The 24095-nt window shown below is 44.6% G+C and overlaps 1 protein-coding gene across 3 annotated transcripts; it reads right to left on the reverse strand.

The window, feature by feature from the left end:
• Nucleotides 1–802: 802 nt before the first annotated feature.
• Nucleotides 803–20894, reverse strand: STT3A (STT3 oligosaccharyltransferase complex catalytic subunit A). 3 transcript variants are annotated; one of them, XM_040431101.1, is made up of 18 exons: nt 20802–20893; nt 15047–15172; nt 14896–14956; nt 13612–13733; nt 13217–13362; nt 12254–12344; nt 12060–12166; nt 11542–11706; nt 11275–11455; nt 9548–9703; nt 7076–7167; nt 6738–6893; nt 6444–6632; nt 5878–5994; nt 5432–5534; nt 5150–5338; nt 2295–2410; nt 803–1076 (listed from the first exon to the last, which is right to left on the reverse strand). In XM_040431101.1, the coding sequence occupies exons 2-18, from the start codon at nt 15132–15134 to the stop codon at nt 1038–1040; spliced, it is 2118 nt and encodes a 705-aa protein (XP_040287035.1). In that variant the 5' UTR covers nt 15135–15172; nt 20802–20893; the 3' UTR covers nt 803–1037. The 3 variants fall into 3 exon arrangements, with proteins under 3 accessions (XP_040287035.1, XP_040287037.1, XP_040287036.1); XM_040431103.1 differs by having other exon boundaries at nt 809–1076; nt 20866–20894; XM_040431102.1 differs by lacking the exon at nt 20802–20893 and adding an exon at nt 20755–20792 and having other exon boundaries at nt 809–1076.
• Between the last annotated feature and the right edge of the window lie 3201 nt (nt 20895–24095).

The following is a 24095-nucleotide window of genomic DNA, read 5'->3' on the forward strand; positions in this document are numbered from 1 at the left end:
AACCTAAAAATGGGCGTTCTCGGTGAGGCTATTGCCTACTTCCTTCAATTCTCTATAGAATTTTTACCTGTCTTTAAACACCTACCTATGATTTCTGGAACAAATGCATCTCAGTAGTCAGGGATATGTAACTTGACTGGATACTTGTGTAAAAGGAGTTCTGCGGGCTTCAGAACTGAAATCTTCCAAGACTCCTTTGTCAGTTTAGTCTCTGAATAGAGCCATTTCTGGTGATGTGCATATCCACTAGATAACCCATAAATGTCCGATAAAGGTTGGAAATCGCACCTGTGACCTATTCTGCGAGCTAAGGTGGGCATAGCAAGGAAGAGAATGAGCACATAACTCATGTGGATCTGCTATTAATGTGTCCATGGGGAAACCCCTTTTAAAAAGAGTTTTAGCAACTACTTGCATTCTCCCTGAAATAAAAAGTCTGGAGCATCTATGTTGCGCCATTGCTCTATTACTTTTCAAATTTTAAAATGAATGAATTGCCAGCAGTCTGTAATAAAGGTCCAATTGGAGGGGTTGTCCCTACACAGTCTGACACTATCCAATCAGTGCTGTTAGCTTTAGACTGTACAGGGAAACACCCTCAACTGGTAACACCCATCTGGACCTTCATTGCAGACTACCAGCAATTCATTAAAACTTTTAGTGGTAATTATAGAGGAACTGCACAACGTTTTATGAAAAGATACTCCAGAATTGTTATTATATAGGGAATGGAAGTAGTTACCAACACAGACATGTTAGGAGGGGTTACAGGTCCTCTTTAGAAAAAGTACAGAACACCAGACTTTGTATCCCCAACTTTATTTGGCCACACTGTGAAGTCAAAACGAAAATTTCAATCATCATTTGGTAACACATTCGTATTGATAAAAAGCATTGCAACCCAGTTATGGGCAGCGAACAGTGCAAGTTCTACGGCCTATAAAGTTCCATTCTTCCCGTCAATAGAAACAGTATAAAAATCTGGTTCACAGGCGAGGGTTCTTTCAGTGCTGTTTGTTTTAAAGCTGAAGGCATCGTTATGTCCGTGACAATCCCCGGTTATCAAGGTCTTTCACCTATTCAAAAGCAGAACCCAGCAGAATTAGAATTATATTTGATACATGCTGCATTTGAAATTTATACCGCTCCTTAATTTAGTGGCGACTTGTGGTACTTGCTACACAGCTGTAAAATGTTATGAACCCCTTTCATATTTTGGTGCATATTGAACTGCAAAAATTTCTTTTTACTACCATTCCATAAGCTACCAGCTCCTATTAATGCAAGCTTAAACGGGTTGTGCAGGATATAGAGATATAGAGATATAGATAGATATATATATATATATATATATATATATATATAAAAAATAGAAAAATGTGGCAGCACCAAAGCATAACAATATAACGGGTGCTATGTCCAGGGTTGTCACTGCTTACCCAAGGTATGTAGATAGAAATGAACAGCACATCCAGTAGAAAAATCAAAGTTTATTCAGCCACAGTGGCACAAGAGGCGACGTTTCGGCTCAAAACCCAGAGCCTTTCTGATTTGATTTTTCTACTGGATGTGCTGTCCATATCTATCTATCTATCTATCTATCTATTTTTATTAATTAATTACCTATTGTCAGGTTATGTCATCAATATCTGATTGGCGGAGGTCCGACACCCCCCAATCAGCTGTTTGAAGAGGAGGTGGCGCTCCATGAGAGAGCTGCTTCTTGTTCATTACACTGCCCATCGTCACAGAAGATTTGGCGATGCAGTGTAATGACAAGTACTCGCTCCATTCATTTGAATGGAGTGAGTACTTGTAATTACACTATGCCACCGGGTAGCGTAATGAACAGGAAGCAGTTCTCGCGTGGCTTGTCGCCTCCTCTTCAAAAAGCTGATCAGCAGGGGTGCTGGGTTTCAGACTATAGGTTAAAAAAAAACAAACCCACAACTATCTGTGGCCTCTGTTTCTTATGAGATAGGCGGTAATTCACACATGGCAAATGGGCTGTAGAAAATTCTGCAGCCGAGAATGAGTGCCATACCTATGAATGGGGCGGTTTCTAAAGCAACCACATGGATAAGCCCCATTTAGTTAAATAAGCAATTTATGCAAAATGTCTGCCACATGTTAATTTACTCTAAATGCTCTACATGCTGCCTGTGACCTTTATATCTATCTCCTAGAGCTTCTAAGAACTGTATAATTCACAGTAGGATAATGTACTTTCCCTTATAGCATGGTTACTGTCAAAACGATCACAGTTTCTCGTGGCTGTGATTTGTGATACGTACTTTGTATATTCTGACCAGCCAGTGCTCGGTGGTGTAGGCTTCCTCCAGGACATCAAGCTCAAAGTCTTTGTTTCCAATTTCAGCATTTCTCACGCGGTCGTAACCGGGAGGTCGCTCTGAAAAGGAAAAAAATAATAATTGAAAATTAAAATCTTGAAATGGGTTTCCTCCAGCAAAATTTTTTCAAAAGACTGTCATAGTGTGATTGCTGCTACTTCTCTAGTGTTAGAACTGGGACAATCCAATGAAGTCATGCCTGGCAGCCTTGTCTTTATGGCTAAACTGCCTAACAACAAGTCTTGTCAATCAGAAAGTCCATAGCAACCACTCTGCCTCACTCACTTTAAGGCCACATTCACACAAACTTATTTTGTTTCAGTGTCCGTTCCGTTTTTTTTTGTGGGTTGGATGAGAACCCAATCACTTCAATGGGTCCTCAAAAAATGCGGACATCACACTGCATCCGTATGACCGTTCCGTAACCCCGCCAAAAATTATATATTTTTTTAAAATAAAAAAATAAATAAAAATAGAACATGTCTGCAAAATGGACTAGAATAGCACTGTTACAATGGATCCGTAAAAAAAAAAAAAAAACACACGGATGCCATACGGAGCGTCATCCGTTTCTTTTGCCGATCTGCAATTTGCGGACCGCAAAATGCATACGGTCGTGTGAATGTAGCCTAAGGTTGACATTTGCCTCAAAAGACAGAACAGAAAGGAAGGAACTTAAACCACAACATGCTGCCTCCTCTACAGCTTTCTATGCAGGTTTCCATTCCTCACCATTTCCAATACCTCTACTTGCTGTCAGTTAATCGAAGAATCATTTACAAATCATATAAACTGGTACTTGCCTGGTCCTGTTCATAGAGGTACGCGTTTGTTATAATGCATGTGTGCTGGTAAATCTAACAAAACCATCAGCTGTACGGGCAGGACTAGAACGTGGGGATGGACTGAAACAAAGGGGGTCATTTATGAAGACCAGCGTTTTAGACGTTGCTTTTAAGCTCTATATGTGGAGGTTGATTAGCCGAAGTAATGAAGAGGTGCTGCCCTTTACATAACTTCAGCGCATCCAGTACCCGTCTAAATGTAAGCCAGCTTCCTAGCTGTCTTCCATACAGACCATTTTCTACACCTAAAACTTCACTGCTCATGCCAGGGCTAAGTCACAGATTGCGCCAGAAATATGCTTAATATAGGCGTATTTGTGGATAATAAATTACCTCCAAAAGCGCCTAAGACTAGACAAGCCTAATAGCGGTGACAAAGCCTACGTGGCGAAACACGTGTCGAGGTTGAGGCATTTAGGGATCCATTGTCACCGCAAGCAGCAGCAATATAGGTATGTAATGTGAGACTCATTTGTTGTTTGGACTGACTGAACTATTCAGTGTTTAGCAGTAATTATCCATCAGTTATATTATTATACAATGCCGCAGTCTGACATTCAATCTGAGTCCTAGATTGAGGAGGGTGTAAGGACATTTTGGATAGTCATGTTAGATGTGAGATATTATTGCTATTACAATCCATCACTTATTTCACTGTCACCTGACTATTCATTATTTTGGCAACTGTGGATGGCTCAAGGTTCAATTTTCCTCAAATGCGATTCTCCGCATTGTTGAGCCCATTTTTTAGAGGCTCGCTTCTTCATGTCCTATCCCTTTTGACTAAGGCCCCTTGCAGACGAGCGTGTCCGGATTAGGTCCGGATGCGTCCCGGTGCATTGCGGCAAACCCATGCGAGTAGGAACGCAATTGCAGTCAGTTTTGACTGCGATTGAGTTCCGATGTTCAGTTTTTATCCCGCGGGTGCAATGTGTTTTGCACGCGCGTGATAAAAAAACCCGACTGTGGTACCCAGACACGAACTTCTTCACAGAAGTTCAGGTTTGGGTTAGTTGTAGTGTAGATTGTATTATTTCCCCTTATAACATGGTTATAAGGGAAAATAATAGCATTCTGAATACAGAATGCATAGTACAATAAGGCTGGAGGGGTTAATAAAATTAAATAAAATTTAACTCGCCTTAATCCACTTGTTCGCGCAGCCCGACTTCTCTTCTGTCTTCATCTGTGAGCAATAGGACCTTTGATGACGTCACTGCGTCCATCACATGGTCCATCACATGATCCATCACCATGGTGATGGATCATGTGATGAGCATAGTGACGTCAAAGGTCCTATTGCTCACAGATGAAGACAGAAGAGATGCCGGCTGCGCGAACAAGTGGATTAAGGAGAGTAAAAAAAAAAATTAAAAAAAAATGTAACCCCTCCAGCCCTATTTTACTATGCATTCTGTATTCAGAATGCTATTATTTTCCCTTATAACCATGTTATAAGGGGAAATAATAATGATCAGGTCCCCAACCTGATCGTCACCTAGCAACCGTGCGTGAAAAATCGCACCGCATCCGCACTTGCTTTGATTTTCACAGAACCCCATTCATTTCTATGGGGCCTGCGTTACGTGAAAAACGCACAAAGAGGAGCATGCTGCGATTTTCACGCAACGCACAAGTGATGCGTGAAAATCACCGCTCGTGTGCACAGCCCCATAGAAATGAATGGGTCAGCATTCAGTGCGGGTGCAATGCGTTCAACTCACGCATTGCACCCGCGCTGAATACTCGCCCGTGTGAAAGGGGCCTAACAGTGATATTTATTGTTCTATGTAATTCAATAAAAGTATTTATTTTTATATAAACAGCATCCTCGTTTTTTGGTGTTTAAACATTCAGGTTAGCATCCCCTTACAGGTGATCTCCTCTGGACTGCTCAGTTTAGAAGCACCCGATTCACAGCAGAACATTATTTGATCCTATGACAATACTTACTGGCTTCTGTGTAAACTTGTCCAAATCGGTAGTAGCACATCTTATACATAAGGCAATTGAGAAGAACTGGGGAGCCTTCTCTGTCCACACGGAACTCCCCTGTGGGGGTGTAGTAATCGTGTTCTTTTATGTGTTTCCCAGTATCTGTGCTGCCACCAATTCTCACCATCCACAGAAACTTGTTAATATCTGAAAACCAGGGGAAAATTAAATTGAAAATACACCAATATAACAACCAAAATCCAGAAACAATGATACAACCAGAAAAGGAAAAGTTCTCACCATCTGATGAATATCCGGTCAGGCCTCCAAATATAACAAGAACATAACTGACATCCAGCTCTCTCATAATCTCATAGGCTTTTTCCTCAGTGGACGCCATAGCCTGAGAGGAGAAAGAAAGGTAAGTAATGGTGTATACCACCTATGAAGTATGGAGTAAGAGAAATGCAGACATCAGGTGTCATAAAACTGGCCTGTACGTGCCACCTGCATGCTGCAATAGAGGTTGCAGATGTCTACGTATAGATCCGCAAATGTCATGGCATGTTGGGAGTTATAGTATCACAACAGCGAAAGGTTGGAGATCACCGTGTATAGATCACGCTCACAACTACAAGGGGGAGCGTGCACACTGCATTATACAATTGTTTAGAATTACAACTGCCCATGCATTGCAATACGGCCTGTAGATGACTGCTAAAAATATAAAAAATAATGAGTATTACCTGGCCCACTCTGGATATGTGCGTGTTATTCCAGGTGTTGTTGTCCACTAGGATCGTTCTGTTGGCCATGGCCGTTATCTGGTATCCATAATCCCACCACGACATCACCTTGGCATCCTGGAGAAAACAAAAGGGGAATGAGTTTACTAGTATCTGGACTAGTCTAATATCTCTTTGAATCCTAGGTTATTAAAAGGGGTCTCCACCAACATAAACATTTTAAAAATTAATAACGCAGGCTATAGAATAGCATGCTGTGGCTAACTTTCTCACTTCTGGCAGCATGGTGTCCAACAACCAGTCTTTATAATTGAGCATGTCACCAGTATGTCTCAAATTACTCAGGTCTTCAGCTCACAGCAGAATAGCCTCTGATCTATGGGCAGAAGTTACAAGGAGACTTGGCAGGAATTAAACTGGAACTCTCTCCATCTCTTGCTGCCACGTTAACCCCATCTGTGTAAACCTAAAACTTAGTAGGAGAGCCCCTATAAATATAAGTAGACATGTACAGCTATTCCAGCTTGTATGCCCTCACCGTAGAAAGTCAGGGTAAAGCCACTCACCTCAGGGGTGTTGTGCCTCAGCCAGTAATAAGCCTCTCTGAAATCATCAAAGATAATACGGCTTCCGTCTCCACCACGGGCAGAAAGCACAATGGAGGGTGAGGAATATGCTTCACTGGTGACCCAGGTGGAATGGAATGTGTAAGTGACCAGGAAGAAAGCCATGACCATAATCATCCCACTGGCGACCTGGTGAAAGAAAGCCATATTATTAAAGACGTTTTAGAACAGTTTCTTTTAGGTCACCTGAACAAAAAGAATCCAGTGGTGCTACAATATTACAAAAAAGCTCACCTCATTTTTAATTGGGTAGGTGGAATCCTGTTGCTTCTTTGACTTCTTATCTGGACGGCTTATATCAAGGTTCTTCATGTATGTGGTCAGTACCTGAGATACCCCAATACCAGACAGAATGCACATAACTGGAGCCAAGACCAGCATCAGACGCACCTGTAAGGCAGACATACAGCTTTCAGAGATGCTTTTTATTATATGTATCCATAAGCCCAAATAGGCTGTCAAAAGATGAATCCTGCATGTAACAGGTATTGGTGACATCGATACACACAAATTGTATGCAAATCTCTTACACGAGCTGCGAGATATGGTCTCCTGAAATAAAGACTACATACCATGACGGCAGAGAAGTACATGCTGGTGACTCCGTACATGATGATGAATATTCTGGCATCAGACAGGTTGCTGAAGCAGTAATAGAGACCCACTGTACACAGAGGAGACAGGAATGACTGGACTGAGAGCTTGTAGTTTCTAATAAATCATACATTTTGCACCAAGTTGTACAGACAATGCATTTTCCCGATCTTTCATTAATTTACAATCCTAGTTATCTTAACCACTTCCAGACCGGGCCATTTACCCCCTTCCTGATCAGGCCTAATTTAGCAAATCTGACATGTGTCTCTTTATGAGGTAATAACTTTGGAACGCTTTTACTTATCCAAGCCATTCAGACATTGTTTTCTCGTGACACATTGTACTTCATGTTAATGGTAGATTTGAGTCAATATGTTTTACCTTTATTTATTAAAAAAAAGCAAAAAGTTAACGGAAATTTGAAAAAAATTCAGTTTTCTAAATTTTAATTTCTCTGCTTTTAAGACAGATAGTGATGCCTCATAAAATATTTATTAACATTCCCCATATGTCTACTTTATGTTGGCATCATTTTAATAATATAATTTTTTTTTAGGACGTTAGAAGGTTTAGAATTTTAGAAGCAATTTTTGAATTTAAGAAAATTCCCAAAGTCAACTTTAAGGACCAGTTCAGTTCAAAATTTCACTTTTTTTTTTGCAGATTTTCCATTTCACTCAATCAATTTTTTTCTGGAACACATCAAGGGTTAACAACAAAACAAACCTCAATATTTATTACATTGATTCTGCAGTTTGCAGAAACACCCCATATGTGGTCGTATACCGCTGTTTGGGCACCTGACAGGGCACAGAAGGCAAGGAGCGCCATATGGTTTTTGGAGGGCAGATTTTGCTGGAATGGTCTTTGGCCACCATGTTATATTTGAAGAGGCCCTGAGGTAACCCCAGTGAAAACCCCCAAAAAGTGACCACATTTTGTAAACTACACCACCCAAGGAATTTTTAAGGGGAGTAGTGAGCACTTAACTCAGCTGTTTCATAGAATTTTTAATACTTGTGTGAAAATTAAAAAAATTAAAAAAAAAAATAATAAAAAAAAATAAAAGAAAATGTTGCTTTAGGCCCAACTTTTTTTTCACAAAAGATAACAGGAGAATATTTCCCCCCCCCCCAATTTGCTACCCACTTTCTCCTGAATATAGTAACACCCCAATTGTGGTCGTAAACTTATTTGAGGATACACCAGAACTCAGAAGGGAAATAGCGGTATCTGGATTTTTCTGGCTATAGTCTTGTATGAGGTGACGTTTTTATTGCTACCATTTTGGGGTACAGAAGACTCTTTGATTAATTGATATTTTTTTTGTGAGGTGACAAAAAATAAAAATAAAAGCTGTTTTGGCATAATTTTTTTTATACCGTTTACTTGATGGGATAGATCATGTAATATTTTTGTAGAGTCAATTGTTATGGACACGGCAATACCAAATAGGTCTTTTTTATTAATTTTTTTTTAACATTTTACACAATAAGAATTTTTTTAAAAAAGAAACAAAAAAAAAAAAAAATCATGTTTTTGTGTTTCATAGAGCCATATTTTTTTTTTTCTGGTCTTGTGTGGGGGCTCATTTTTTGTGGGATGAAGTGAATTTTTTATTGCTACCATTTTGGGGTACATATGACTTTTTGATTGATTAACATTATGTTTTTTGCTATAAAATGCTCCCCCATATGCCCGGGCCCCTCACACTGAATATACTTACCCCGCACCACCACTTCTCCCCATGCGCAGATGAAAACATCCGGTGTTTGGGGGGGGAGAGAAGCCAATGGCAGACAGGGACGAGCCTCCCTAGTATCAAAGGTAACGCTAGGGAGGCTCGTCCCTGTCACCGCCTGCCATTGGCTGCACCCACCACCCCAATGTTTTCATCCGCGCACGGGGAGTAGCAGCGGTGCGGGGACCAGGAGCGGCATAGAGAGCGGGGTAAGTATACTCAGTGTGAGGGGACGGGGCATATGGGGGGGAGCATTTTATAGTCTTATCTCCCCACAAATGCCTCTAGGACTGTTGACGTGTTGTCTTATTTTGAAAAACGCTTTCCATATGTCCTTCTGGGGTATACTAATGCCATAGTTAGGGAAGGCGATTAAGATACTTCTTTACAGTCTTAGATGTGCACAACATTGGAGTTCTCAGCACAGCCACGTGTTACATGGTCGCCCTTTAACCTGATTGGTCATCATAGAACACTAAATCCCCCCTGCAGCAGACAACTGCCAAAACCCTAACCCCCTACCCAACATATATGCCGAACTGCAGCCTGCATGTTATGGCAGTCTGCAAACCAGCAGAACAGGGGTGGAATTAACTCAAACAGGCTGAGAGCTGCATGGGTAGGGTCACCCAATCAATATTCATACAGGACTATGTTAAAAGCATGCTGCTTAGAGATATTGATTCAATATAAAGTTTTACCAGACCTGGGAACATGAAGACAAGGAGCTGCAGATCAAAGTAGTAGGAAGACCAGGTGGTCGGCTGATGTTCAGAAACGGACGCAATGATAGGAATGTTGTTTTTGGCATAGGAAGGATCCAGGAGGGAATAGAAACGACCAGTCCATGGGGAGATTTTACCTGAGGCAGAATGGGAAATTTTCTGAATTAATACCCAAATGAGATTTATTATTACTGTTCTAAATTTGCACACGGTCAGAATAGATGAGACAGACAGAACCTTCACAAAATTTATCACAGTAATGCATATTGTATGATAAATGTGGCAGGTCTTACTAGACTCTTTCCTTAATGCCAACTTTTGGATGGATTAATTCCATTAATCCCTTCCAGACATATGCCATACGTTTACGGCGGATGTCGGGTCTTTAGAGATGGAGCCTGCTCAATAGCTGTGCAGGCACCATAGCTGGTAGGTGCCTGCTGTTTTACACAGCAGACACCAAGAGCAGTCCATGATTGAGCACGGACTCCCTGAGATGCCGTGGTCAAGTACTGGGAGCATGCTGCTCCCAATGACTGAACAGCTCCCCGCGCGATGAGATTGTGGAAGCTGTTTGGCTGCTATTGAAGCTAGAGGTCTTCTGAACACTACCAGCCCTGCCATAGTTAATTTCTGCCTGTGGCAGGGCTTAATAGCAACAGTGATTTTACCAAAGACTGAAATGGTAAACCATTACAGTCTATGATATAAGTGATCTAAAGATTGATAGTACCGACTCACAGAATAAACATTTTTACGGCACAGTGAACTCCATAAAAAGGAAACCTAAGACAATGGTGGAGTTGGTTTCCCAATTCAGATTATTTTCCACTACATTGCATGGAATAATAAATGGTGTCTTTAGAAAATACAACAACTTTTCCACAGCTATGTGAACTAATAAAGTTATGGCTCTTGGCACACAGGGAGTTAAATAATAATAATTGAAATTTGAGGCCAGGAAGGGGTTAATAATTTTTTTATATTTTACAACTTCTCTAAACCATGCTTTCTATTCTCGACATTTTAAAACGGTCTAGTGAGGTTCAAAAAAATAAAAATCTGGGGACTCCGAATTCTTGTGCATTTTCCTTACATTTCTCCCACTTTTTCTAAAACTGGAAGTGTCATAGGAGAGAGTCTGAAAATTTCCAAAATTCAGCGTTTAACAACCACATTCGCACAATGCCACCCCCACTCCATCGATCGCAGCATTATGTCAATTTCTACCAAATGTGTATTTCCAGATTAAGGCTACTTTCACACTCTCGTTTTGGCTTTCCGTTTGGGAGATCCGTTCAGGGCCCTCACATTTTAATGCATTCTGAATGGAAACTGATCCGCTCAGAATGCATCAGTTCAGTCTCCATTCCGCTTTGGAGACTGACACCAAAACGCTGCTTGCAGCGTTTTGGTGTCAGTCTGATGAAACTGAGCCAGACATATCCGTAATGTAAGTCAATGGGGACGGATCCGTTTTCACTGACAATAGAAAACGGATCCCTCCTCCATTGACTTTCAATGGTGTTCAAGACGTCTTGGCTATGTTAAAGATAATACAAACTGATCCGTTCTGAACGGATGCAGGCGGTTGTATTATCTGAACGGATCCGTCTGTGCAGATCCATGTCGGATCCGCACCAAACGCAAGTGTGAAAGTTGCCTAAGTCTACAGGTGTAACAGAAATGCACTAAAGCCCAGTCCTACCTGTCAGCATAAGCACAGCTCCCACAGTGAGCAGGAGAAAGCCCACCAAGGAGATAACGCTCCTGAACAGAATCTCAAACTGCTGGGGATTTAGCTTACTCCGCAGATAGTCCACAAAGGCATGGATCTGACACAGGCCAAACACTCCTAAGGCCGCCATGTGCTCAGAGGACAGAACAGGCTGTGTGCAACAGAAAGCAACATGTGAATAAAGACAAGAATTCATGCAATATTAAGAATGACTGGAGATGACGCTGGGGTCATTACCTGGAATCCCACAAAGGAGATCTGCATGGACAGGATGGTGCCTAAACAATACACTGTGCAATAAGCCACATAGATACGATGAGAGAAGCGTCCAGTCAGCATCAAGACAAGGACATGAAGAGGAATAAGATTGATCAGAAAGACGTAACCTCCCCAGGATGACACCTGCAGACAAGCAAAAAAAGTTTTAGAAAAAGCAACGGGGACACAATAATGACCAATAAAGTTTTAAAGTATCAATTCAATTACTTTATAGATTCACTTTACCACCAACTAGGGAAGATTTGGAGCTTTTTGCACATTGTGCTCCGAGTTCAACAGGATCTGTTCAGTCATATACAGTAAGCTCCCCCTACTGGTGGCTTCGGGCAGCCAGAATTTTGTCTGGACAACCTGATCGTAGAATCAAGCTACCACATAATCAGGATGTCCGTAGTTGCAATAGCCACGGAAAGCGAGTTACGCTTCGGTTAACTGCACAGTGCGAGTTACAATGTATCAAGGAATCATACACTTACCATGTAAAAATAGGCAAGAGCGCACATTGCCGCCCAGTAGATGGAGCCCGTCTTCACTGCCTTGATCCACATGTAATATGTGAGCAGCATACAGAAGATGGCAATACCTGGAATCAGGGGAGAGACAGCAATATTTCAGAAGCAAATACATAAAGGTCCCAGCCAACTTCAGGGTGTACGTCATCTTCTCTCACCTTCGTTATCATATGATCCAGCCACAGAACGGGAGATGTATCCTGGAACAACTGCAATCATTGCAGCGGCTAACAGCCCAGCTCCAGCATCCTGCAGGAACAGAACCAACATGAGAGCATTCTGGTGTCTGAAATCTCTCTAGAGGACTCCTCCATTTTGATGTAAAACCATTTTTTTTTTTTATCTCTTTACTAAGCAGAACACACACACACACTTCTGAAACGTAATATCCTTCAATTAATAAATAATTGAAACACAAAGATTTCCGCTTGCTGTCACTGAATGTAAACATTTATATACATACAACTAAACTCCGAAAACGTGTCCTAAACAAGCAAAACAGACACAGGTTCAGGGCTTGTCACAGAGTATAAGACCTCTCTCTTGTGCTGGAAAGTGACCCCTGCGTCAGCCTCTAACTGTATGGGTATGACCCGACTTTTAATCTGGCTGCATGTGGCCATGCCATACCACCTCTGAGACCTGCACCCATCTATAAAATGGGTCCCCGAAAGTGAATGACAGCACACCGTGCTCTGCATTTATTTCCATGGGAGTTATGAAAATAGCCTATAGCAAGTGCTTCATTCACTTCTATGGGACTTGCTGGAGATAACCAAGCTAGTCCCTGGCTGTTTTCGGCAGTCTCAGAAATAAATAGAGGGCTTGCACACGCTGCTCCTCTATGCTCACTTAGAGACTCCTGTTCTGGTGATGTGGGACCCGCACCTATCTGACATTTGTGGCATATCCTAGCGATATGTCAATGTCTCAGATGAGAACCCCTTTAATGTAAAATTGTGTGACCACTAGCTGCCTCAGGTGGGCGTCTCTCGGCTGCATGCGTCCAGCCACTAAATTTTTCCATTCACTGAAAGCATATAGGAATCTATAACACAAATAACACAAAGTATATTAGAGAGTTACAGCATTTAAATAGCAGATAGGAATGTGGTACTTACTTTCAGCTCTTTGGTCAGGTGGTAAGTGACAATAGTGGTGAAGGAGGAAAAGAGAGGAGCAAGGAATACGCATACATTTCTGATGTCGATGGTGACATGAAAAAAATGCAGAATATGGTAGAACGCTGCTGATGTGATCATCAAACCTAGGGGAGAAGATAAAAGTCTTATCAATGTGTTAGTCCTGCCCATGTAGTCATCGCACACTTGCTGATACGACTAGTAACTCTGCAGTCCTTGTAGGGTCTCTTGCCATGGGACAAGATGTAGCTCTGTAGAGCCACGGCAAGACTGGACCTCACCCCATCTGGAAGCCATGCGCTAAGGAACACACGGCCAAGAAAGAGCAAATGAAAGATGGTTCAGTATGATGAGGGGCAGAAACTGAAACCTACCTGGATAGATGGTTCCACCTATAATTCTTCCCAATGGATACCAGGCGCGGTCATCGAACCAGTTATGGAACTTATAAAACCCTTCTTCTGCCAGGAATCTAGTGGTCCGATAGTTGAAATACCTGGAATTAAACGTAGAAAGGCAAACATGCAAGTCAGTTACAGTTGGTATTATTCCATCAACCCAGTGCAAAAGTCCAGGCAACAAATGGCAGAATTCTGCATGCAGCAATGGAGTGGAGGCGATTACTTTCCATTAGGATACATTCACACGATCGTATTATTTTTTTTCCGCGTCCGATCCGCATTTTGCGGAATAGAAGCGGACCCAGTCATTCCCATCGGTGAATAAAATGTGCGGACAACATTAAGTATGTTGTCCGCATCCGTGTGTCCCCATTTCTATTCCGCAAAAATATGAAGCATGTCCTACTATTGTCTGTACAAATCGGTCCGCAGCACCATGCAAGTCAATGGATCCGCAAATTGCGGATGACATACGGAATGGTTTCCGTATGTCATCCGTTTTTTGCGGATCTGTTTTTTCGTATTTTTGCAGGCCTTAATTCTTTTTTTTCCCCCCTCTTTCTTCCGTTTTTTGCGGACAGTAAAAAACGGAAGACATACGGAAGTCAATTGTCTGCAAAATGCAAACACGCGGTTTCGTTATTTGCGGACCGCAAATCGGAAAGTATTACACACAGTTGTGTGAATGTACCCTTATTGTCTAATAGCTTAGATGAGATCTAACAGTGCCATGTTCTACAAGAAATTGTGTGCCCCTCCATTCAACTCTATGGCACTGATGGAGATAGCTGAGTACAAGTGTTTACCTATCTCCATTAATCTCAGAGTTGAAAGAAGTGATAGAGCACAAGTGTAACTACCGCTAAATTTAAATGGGCCCTCATATTCGTGATCGCCGGGGCCCTATTGGTTGGACCAGTTATTTCCTATCCTGTGGAAAGGGGTTACAAGTTTGTATGGGACAACCCCTTTAAAACCCAGTTCCAAACCAGTAGAGTTGGCTTCATGTTACATGCAAATTATATCAGATTGTAGCTTGAAAAATGGAGTTTGCTTGAATGAAGACTTTCCAATTACTAGGACATGATGAAAGAACGCAGAATAAACATCACAAGGATTCTGGGAGTGGAAGAAATACACGAGCATCAACTCCTGCTCTTAAAATTTACTTCCAGATTCTTACACCAACTGGTTTGTCTAGTCGGATTGCTTTATTCTTGGTGGCCTTGTGTGCAGTGGTAATAACCCAGAACTTACGGATCAAACTCATGGATGACACTTTCAAATCTCAAGACGGAGAACAGCCTGGTGGAAAAAGCTGGAGGAGGGAAAAAGAACAAACATTAATATACTATGAGGAGGGCAGAGACGACACAGGGGTGGAGGGGAGGATGATGGGGGTACTCACAGAGAATTGCGGCCATGGACAGGATGAGGAGTTTGAGAAGAGTGTCCTGTTTCTCATAGGACAGCCGCAAGAATCCTAACCGAGTCATTTTCACATGTAGGGAAGGGACACACAACACTCAAACACCTGCAAAGCAGAAAAATACTGCAGACGTAAGTCTGTGCAAATCATATATCATACCCAGGCAAGCAGGGGATTACAGGCTGGGTGCTACATAGGGGGAAAACAGTTCCCTCAGCAGCACAAAGTATTTCAGGAGGAGTGTGGAAGGCCACAGACTGGGTTATCTAGTGGAGATGCTGGTGCCCCAGCAGCACAGTGTATTTCAGAAGAACTGTGCTGATCTTCTGGGAGGTTACAAAATTAGAGTTAATGACCTAGAATTGGACAGTGTGTGCCCCGTCCCTATGCTGTGGACCGCAAACAGCGGTCCGTGATGCACGGGCAATGGCCATGTGGCCGCCGTTTGTGGATGCCGACTCTTTCACTTGAATGAGTCCAAGATCTGCAAGATTCAGTCCGCACTGCAAAAAAAAAATAGTTCATGTTCCCACTGAAGCGCTTCATAGCGCTTCCGCTGTATCTTACGGACCCATTCAAGTGATACGGAGTGCACATGGCTGGTGCCCATATATTGCAGACCCGCTCTCTACGGGCCGCAATATGGACATGGGCAACACACGTTCGTGTACATGAGCCCTAAGGCACAGAGTATTTCTCGAGGGACATGTGTTGATCTTCTGGGAGGTCCCAGAAACAGTAACATAGTGGGATAAGGAGAGACACCAGCAGCGCAGAATATTTCAGCAAAAGAACATACTGATCTTATTGTCATCTGTTATTCACAGCCTTATGCCTCATTCACACGTCAGTGTTCGGTCAGTGATTTCCATCAGTGATTTTGAGTCAAAACCAGGTCTAAACACAGAACAGGGGCAGATCTTTCCCTTAGGCCTCTTTCACACGAACATAAGGGCTCCGTGTCCATGCTGTGGACCGCAAATTGCGGTCCGCAATGCACGGGCACCGACCGTGTGGAAGCCGCATGCGGATCGCAGACCCATTCACTTGAATGGGGTCCGCGATCCATCTGTTCAGCAAAAAGATAGAACGGAACAGCACAGAAGCACTCCGTAGTGCTAACGTGGGGTTCCGTTCCGCATCTCCGGATTTGCGGACCCATTCAAGTGAATGGTTCCGCATTCGTGATGCGGAATGCACATGGCTGGTGACCCGTGTATTGCGGAACCGCTGTATGCGGTCCGCAGCACAGAGCCATTACGTTTGTGTGAAAGAGGCCTTATACCTTTTGTCTGTGGAGGCGCCAATCTTAGTTTTAGCTCAAAATCACCGATGGAAATCACTGACCAACCACTGACGTGTGAATGAGGCTTTCATTAATTTCAGGATAGGAGTGAGCTGATCTATGAGAACAGGGCAGGAAAATTATGGCTGAAGATAAAACAAGTATGGTCTACGGCTGAATAATCACTTTCATTTATGCAGAGCTTTTAGATAATGACTGCACTTTGCAGAGGCTTTTAACTGGCACTGATGATGCAGTGGATATCTATGAGAGAGAGTTACCCAGCATGCACCATGGGACTACAGCCCTCTACACCAGTACGGGCGATCACATGAATATGAACCGTAGTTCTACCCAGTGAATGCCTCACCTACCAGGCCAAGCAAACCTGGAGAAGTTCCATCAGTAAGGACTCTAAGGCTAACTTCACACGAGAGTAATCAGACAATTCAGTGCAGTATTTTCTGGACTCAACGCTGCTCCCGAGACATGAACTCAAGGCATTTATAAGGCCTCATGCACACGACCGTTGTTTTGGTCCGCATCCGAGCGGCAGTTCAATGGGGCCGCAAAAGATGCGGAACGGTCGTGTGCATGTAGCTTAATGCTGTGTATTCCTGCCTGACTGTGGTTGTACTGAGGGCATTATGCGAGTACAGTATAGCCAAGGTTGGGCAGGAACACACAGTATTATAATACCGTAAGGTCGTGTCACAGGAAATACTGTCGACGCATGGAGCGTACCTCACGGGACTGAATACGCTCGTATGAAATTGGCCTAAAGCAGCTTTCCCCAACTTGTAGCTGTTAAACTACAACTCCCAGCATGGGACCAATTTGTTAACATGTAGGTTCACTTCCGACTGCAGCAATAAAAATTGTAATAGCATTAGGCCTCATGCACACGACCGTTGTTGTGTTCCGTAAAATGGGGTTCCGTGATCCGTTTTTGTTTCCGTGTGTCTTCCTTTATTTTTGGAGGACCACCAGACATAAAGCAAGGTAAAAAAAAAGTCTAAGAAAGGTTTGCCATGGAAATGATAGGAATAAAACGGACGCGGATAACAATCTTGTGTGCCTCCGTGTTTTTTAGCGGTTTCCGCGGACAAGAATAGGTCAGGTTATATTTTTTTGACGGACTGGAACCACGGATCACGGAAGCAGATGGCAAACGGTGCACTATCCGCATTTTCAACGGCTCCATAGAAATGAATGGGTCCGCATCTAAAACGCTAAAATCGGCGGAACGGACGCGGAGACAAACAACGGTCGTGTGCATGAGGCCTTATCAGAATAATTCCTGACAGATGTGGGGGGAAGACTGATGTGCGGCAGGGACAGCCTGCATTGAGTTCTATGTGTCACGGCTGGCTAGTGTCAGTATGTTTTCATAGGTTACACACATTCTCAGTTTATGGGGGAAGTCAGGTTGAATTAGGCTACTTTCACATTAGCGGTAGGTGAATAGCCTGCCCGATTCGTGCTGCCGCTAATGCACGATTGCCGCCAGAAGTCCGCTCCGGCCCCATTCAGGTCCGTCCGCAGCACAGCAAACATGACGAGCGGCGGCCGGACATGTCGTAGTTTTATTCCGGCCGCCTCTTGTCATATTTGCCGTGCTGTGGCTGGACCTACGGCCCGCCCCCATTATAGTCATAGGGGCCGGAGCGGACTTCTGGCGGCACGCGTGCATTAGCGGCAGCACGGATCTGGCAGGGTGTTCACCTGCCGGAACAGCCTGGCGCTAATGTGAAAGTAGCCTACCACATATGAATACAGAGTGTGCCAATAATCCAGATTAAAATCCACCCACAATGTGGCAGAATTCAATTTTTTCTAAAAAGAAAAACGACTTCTTATAGTGCTTCAAGCAATCTCCAACATAGTCTAGCTGATTCTGAGTTACAGCCTCACTATTCTGCTGGTGGAGTCAGTAGCCCAGATTTACAGATTTATTACAGGGGCTCAGGCTGGAAGATGAATGTGGGGCAGGGTTGCACGCTTTTCCCCGACTCGGTGGGGGCCGAGCACAATACCAAGCACAGTGACATACAATGTACAACATTGTGCGTATTAAGCACGGAGAATGTCGCGGTGCTCACAGGAATTCCAATGACTTCTCAAACAGCTGATCGGCGGGGGTCCCAGGTGTCAGACCTCCACCTATCAGATACTGATGACCTATCCCAAGGATAGGTCATCAGTATCAAAATCTTGGAAAACTCCTTTAAGACCCGCCCTTTCCTGAAAAGCCCATCCCCCTTGTCAAGCATGACAGAAAACCTTGCAGAAACTCAAGATGTGCTAAATTGTGCCACTTTTTTTAAACAGATTTTTGGAGCAGACACAGTAAATCTGGGCCAATGTGTATATACATAACTTATCCTGTACTGATCCCGAGTTACATCCTGTATTATACTCCAGAGCTGTACTCACTATTCTGATGGTGGAGTCACTGTGTATATACATAACTTATCCTGTACTGATCCCGAGTTACATCCTGTATTATACTCCAGAGCTGCACTCACTATTCTGCTGGTGAAGTCACTGTGTGCATTACATTACTTAGGGTCCATTCACACGTCCGTGTGTTTTGTGGATCCACGGATCCGCAAAACACAGACATCGGTGATGTGCGTTCTGCATTTTGCGGACCGCACATTGCCCTCATTCTCATAGAAAATGCCTTTTCTTGTCCGCAATTGCGGACAAGAATAGGACATGTTCTATTTTTTTCGGGATCGGAATTGCGGACCCGGAAGTGCGGATCCGCAATTCCAGATCCGGGCAGCACATCGTGCTGCCCCATAGATATGAATAGGTCTGCAATTTTTTGCGGAACGAAATTGCGGACGTGTTTATGGACCCTTATCCTGTACTGGTCCTGAGTTACATCCTGAATTATACTCCAGAGCTGTACTCACTATTCTGCTGGTGGAGGTACTGTGTAAATACATTCCTTATTTACTGATCCTAAAGTTAGATCCTGTATTGGAGGCACGGCTGTCCTGCTGCTCAGACCTCCAGTAATCTGCTCTTACCACTGGCGGTGGGACTGTCCTGCTCTTGGGAACTCCAGTAATCTGCTGTTACCACTGGCGGTGGGGCTGTCCTGCTCTTGGGACCTCCAGTAATCTGCTGTTACTACTGGCGGTGGGGCTGTCCTGCTCTTGGGACCTCTGGTAATCTGCTCTTACCACTGGCGGTGGGGCTGTCCTGCTCTTGGGACCTCCAGTAATCTGCTGTTACTACTGGCGGTGGGGCTGTCCTGCTCTTACCACTGGCGGTGGGGCTGTCCTGCTCTTGAGACCTCCAGTAATCTGCTGTTACTACTGGCGGTGGGGCTGTCCCACTGCTGGGACCTCCGGCAATCTGTTGATACCACTGGTGGGATCAGTGGTGATGGAACAGATGACGGACCCTCCAGCATGATAGATGGGGTTTTGCTGGGTCTACTCACTAGAGGGGATGTCCTATTTGAACATTTAATGCTCCATTTGAGCAGTTTTGAACAGAGCCCACCCCTGAGAGATATCAGGGAATTCCACTAACAGCAACTGATACAGTAAACCATGTAGCAAAACTACTCCACTTACAAGTGGCAGTGCAGAGGACACAAATGCCCCGCACCCGCTCCCTCCAGCCCCTGACAGGCGAGAGGTTGTCACAGCCTCCTGTCTACACTGACAGTACTCAGCAGCAGGAGACACAGAATGCAGACTGCACTGGGAGGAGCAGCAGAGGGTAGAGGCGGGATAGAAGTGAAATGGGGAATTGCTAGGCACGTCGAACAGAGAATGGCCAGGTTAAAGTTGACACCAACAAGATGACCCCTCAGCCATCATTCTCTAGGGCAGGGGTGCACAACCTTTCCTGATTGGGGCCACATTGTCAGACTGAAGGAATCCCAAGGGCCAAAAATAAAAGTTAGAGGGTTATGAAAAACGGAACTACTGTATTTATGGTGTACTGTACATACAGAATATACTATAGATGTCTGGTTACACCTCCAGTCCTCCGATCTAATAGGAGAATACATGAAAAATGCATGTGAGCAGCCACAAGACTGTGTCTGTCTGTCTATACATGTCTGTCGCCGCACAGAATGGTATGGAGGGCCCCCGCAGGTTGTGCACCCTGCTGTAGGGTTTGATAAATCCAGAGCCTCTCACATCCCATAAAACACAGATGAGAATATATATATACACACACACACACACACAGTACACAGGCTGGGGTGGGGGGCACATATTTATGCAACACCATATACATGTGACCACACTACTGCAGCCATACAGTGATGTCCTGCAGAGTCCCATATACCTGCATGGACACCCTCCATACAGAAGCATAAGCTGCACAGTGTATAAAGGGGAACTCTGGCCCAGAAGCCTTTACAGACAAGGTAGTATCCCGCACAGCAGCGGCCGTCCCCAAGTCCCCGCTCACCTGGCAGCGGCCGCTCCTCTCTCCTCACTCTCCCCATCAAACTCCCCACACTTTCTCAACCTACCCTGACAGTCAAGAGCACCCGCCCTCACCCCGCGCCGACAGCCGATTGGCCAGCGGTACTCACTCCGCTATTCGCATTGGAAGAAATAAACAAGGTTGGCTGAGGGATGCCGAAGGGGCATTTACACATTGGCTGCTCAAGGCCTGCGTCACCCTAAGGGCGGAACTTCCTCGTGGACTGTCACAGGGGCGCTCGCAGCTAGACCAGGTTAGGTTGAGGTGCGAGGAGTGACGTGTCCATTCCAGCCAGGCGCGCACGACCTATGGAGAAGCTAGCGCCACCTGCCGACGTGGAGAACTCGCCAAACGCTTCACACCCTATTATCATAAATGTATTGTCTATAACAAGCTTTCTCCAGAGGGAGCGCCCCCTGGAGTCAGAGAGAGCTCATTACGTCTTATTTTTGTTCTATTGTGTTTTGCCACCTAGATTCCACATCGGACTCCATAGCTTTTCATATTGCAGCTGGTTTATAAGGGGGTAGGCACATGGAAGAACTATGTGCGGGCGGTTTCTCAGAGACACTGTATTTTGTCTTATTACTGCTTTGTGGAAGTCATGCCTCCTTACACATCTGTAACAGAGTGCCGTGCTACAATTGTTTCTCATATGAAAAAAATAATAGGAATCCATAAGAAAAAAAACATGCACCCGTGGGCCCCACATTACACTCCATTCAACTCGGACAACCCAAATAGTGCTGTCTTATAATTCCTTAGGGTACGTTCACACTGCTAAAATCTGCCACTAAGCCTCCTGCACACGACCGTATCCATTTTTGCAGTCCGCAAATTGTAGATCCGCAAAACACAGATTTCGGCTGTGTGTGTCCCACATTTTCTCTTCCGCAGGTCCCGCACTAGGCTGAGTTCACAAAAGCGTTCACCCTTTCCGTTCGTCTGCTGCGTTAAGGGAGCAGGAGAAAGGAAAGCACTGATTCGGCACATAACGAAGGCGAACTGAGACCCCGACCCCTGGAGACTATAATGGGGTCCATTAGGATTCCACTCAGAGGAAGATTTTTGAAGCACAGATAAAAGTTGTGCATGCAGGACTTTTGTCTCTGCTTCAAAAATCTTTTTCTGAGCGGAAACTTAACGGACCCATTATAGTCTAAGGGGCCCGTAGGCTCCGTTTTTTTTTTCCTATAATGGAGCAGGAGAACGGAAAGGCTGAACGCTGATGTGAACTCAGCCTTAGGCCTTGTCACGGAACCCACTGTGACCTGGGCTCCTGGAGGGAGCTTATGGCCAGTCTCCTTCCTAGCGACTACGGACCTTGGAATTTGGAGACCCCCCACTTGTTTGGTTGAACTGGGGCCCAGGGATGGATATTGCGGTGGAGCCTGGCCCTACAGCCATCCAATTTCCCAATTCAACACAGGCTCTGGAAACCCAAGGCCAATGACCATGGACTATCTCGGCAAATGGAACTGAAGAGGGTGATTGTACCCTCATGGACATCCCCAAGTTGGCCAGGCTCCTGCTATGGCTGTCTGGAGCTATTTTAGCAGGTGGACCCCTGTGGTGTGGGGGCAGACAGAATGTCTGGGGAGGGGAAGGGGGATGGGATGAGATTAGAGTCTCATCTGTTCGCTTTCTGTATATAAGTCTGTGCAGTTGTTCAATAAAGCAGATCAGCGGTTCGCAATATCTCCTGAGGAAGGAAGAATACAGAGGCGGACATACTCTTCCTGAGTACTGGGGGCCCGTCACAGGCCTCATGCACACGGCCATTCCGTGCATTGGGGACAGCAATTTGCAGTCCCCAATGCACAGGCAACGTCCGTGCAGCGACCGGGGCAAATGGAACTGAAGAGGGTGACTGTACCCTCATGGACATCCCCAAGTGGACCCGTAGAGGGTCTCACCGGGTCTGCCATCCTTTAACTTGGGGGAGCTATGTTTACGACATGGTCATCAGTTTGAATTAAATGTGTACTGGTGTTGGATATGTGTAATTATGTTGTACTGTGTAATTTGTTTCAAAAGACTGTATCTCCCATTGTACTCTGAAAGAGCTCAGGACAATAACATTTTGGCCAGGCTCCTGCTAGGGCTGTCTGGAGCTATTTTAGCAGGTGGACCCCTGTGGTGTGGGGGCAGACAGAATGTCTGGGGTGGGGAAGGGATGAGATTACAGTCTCATCTGTTCGCTTTCTGAATATAAGTCGCTGCAGTTGTTCAATAAAGCAGAATTTGTTTCACCCACACTGAGTCTCGTCCAGTGACTGGGGAAACTGGGAGCTACAGATCAGCGGTTTGCAATATCTCCTGAGGAAGGAAGAATACAGAGGCGGACATACTCTTCCTGAGTACTGGGGGCCCGTCACATTGGTGGCAAGCTATGGACTATGGACCTAGGAATTTGGAGACCCCCCCTTGTTTGGTTGAACCGGGTGTCCGGGGCCCAGGGATGGATGTTGCGGTGGAGCCTGGCCCTACAGCCATCCAATTTCCCAATTCAACACAGGCTCTGGAAACCCAAGACCAATGACCATGGACTATCTCGGCAAATGGAACTGAAGAGGGTGATTGTACCCTCATGGACATCCCCAAGTTGGCCAGGCTCCTGCTAGGGCTGTCTGGAGCTATTTTAGCAGGTGGACCCCTGTGGTGTGGGGGCAGACAGAATGTCTGGGAGGGGAAGGGGGATGAGATTGGGACTACCTCTTGAAGCTCATCAAGAGAATGCCAAGAGTGCGCAAAGCAGTAATCAAAGCAAAAGGTGGCTACTTTGAAGAACCTAGAATATGACATATTTTCAGTTGTTTCACACTTGTTTGTTATGTATATAATTCCACATGTGTTAATTCATAGTTTTGATGCCTTCAGTGTGAATCTACAATTTGCATAGTCATGAAAATAAAGAAAACTCTTTGAATGAGAAGGTGTGTCCAAACTTTTGGTCTGTACTGTATATGGCTGCAACTTTTTAATCTGTGCCTGTATCAGATTTTTTTTCACTGTAGATTTGCACCTAATTCACGAGCAGACCACCGAGTAGTCTAATCGCACATGATCCACCTACGCCCTTTGACAGGATCACACATTATTAGGCCTCATGCACGCGAATGTGTGCCAGCCCGGGCCCATGCTGCGGTCCACAATTCACAGGCACCGACCGTAGGGCCACCGCATGTGGATCGCGGACCCTTACACTTGAATGGTGTCCACGATCCGCACAGCAAAAAAGTAGTTCATGCACTACTTTTTTGCAGTGCAAAGGCA

Source organism: Bufo bufo, chromosome 1 (assembly GCF_905171765.1).
Source record: "Bufo bufo chromosome 1, aBufBuf1.1, whole genome shotgun sequence".
Classification (NCBI taxonomy): domain Eukaryota; kingdom Metazoa; phylum Chordata; class Amphibia; order Anura; family Bufonidae; genus Bufo; species Bufo bufo.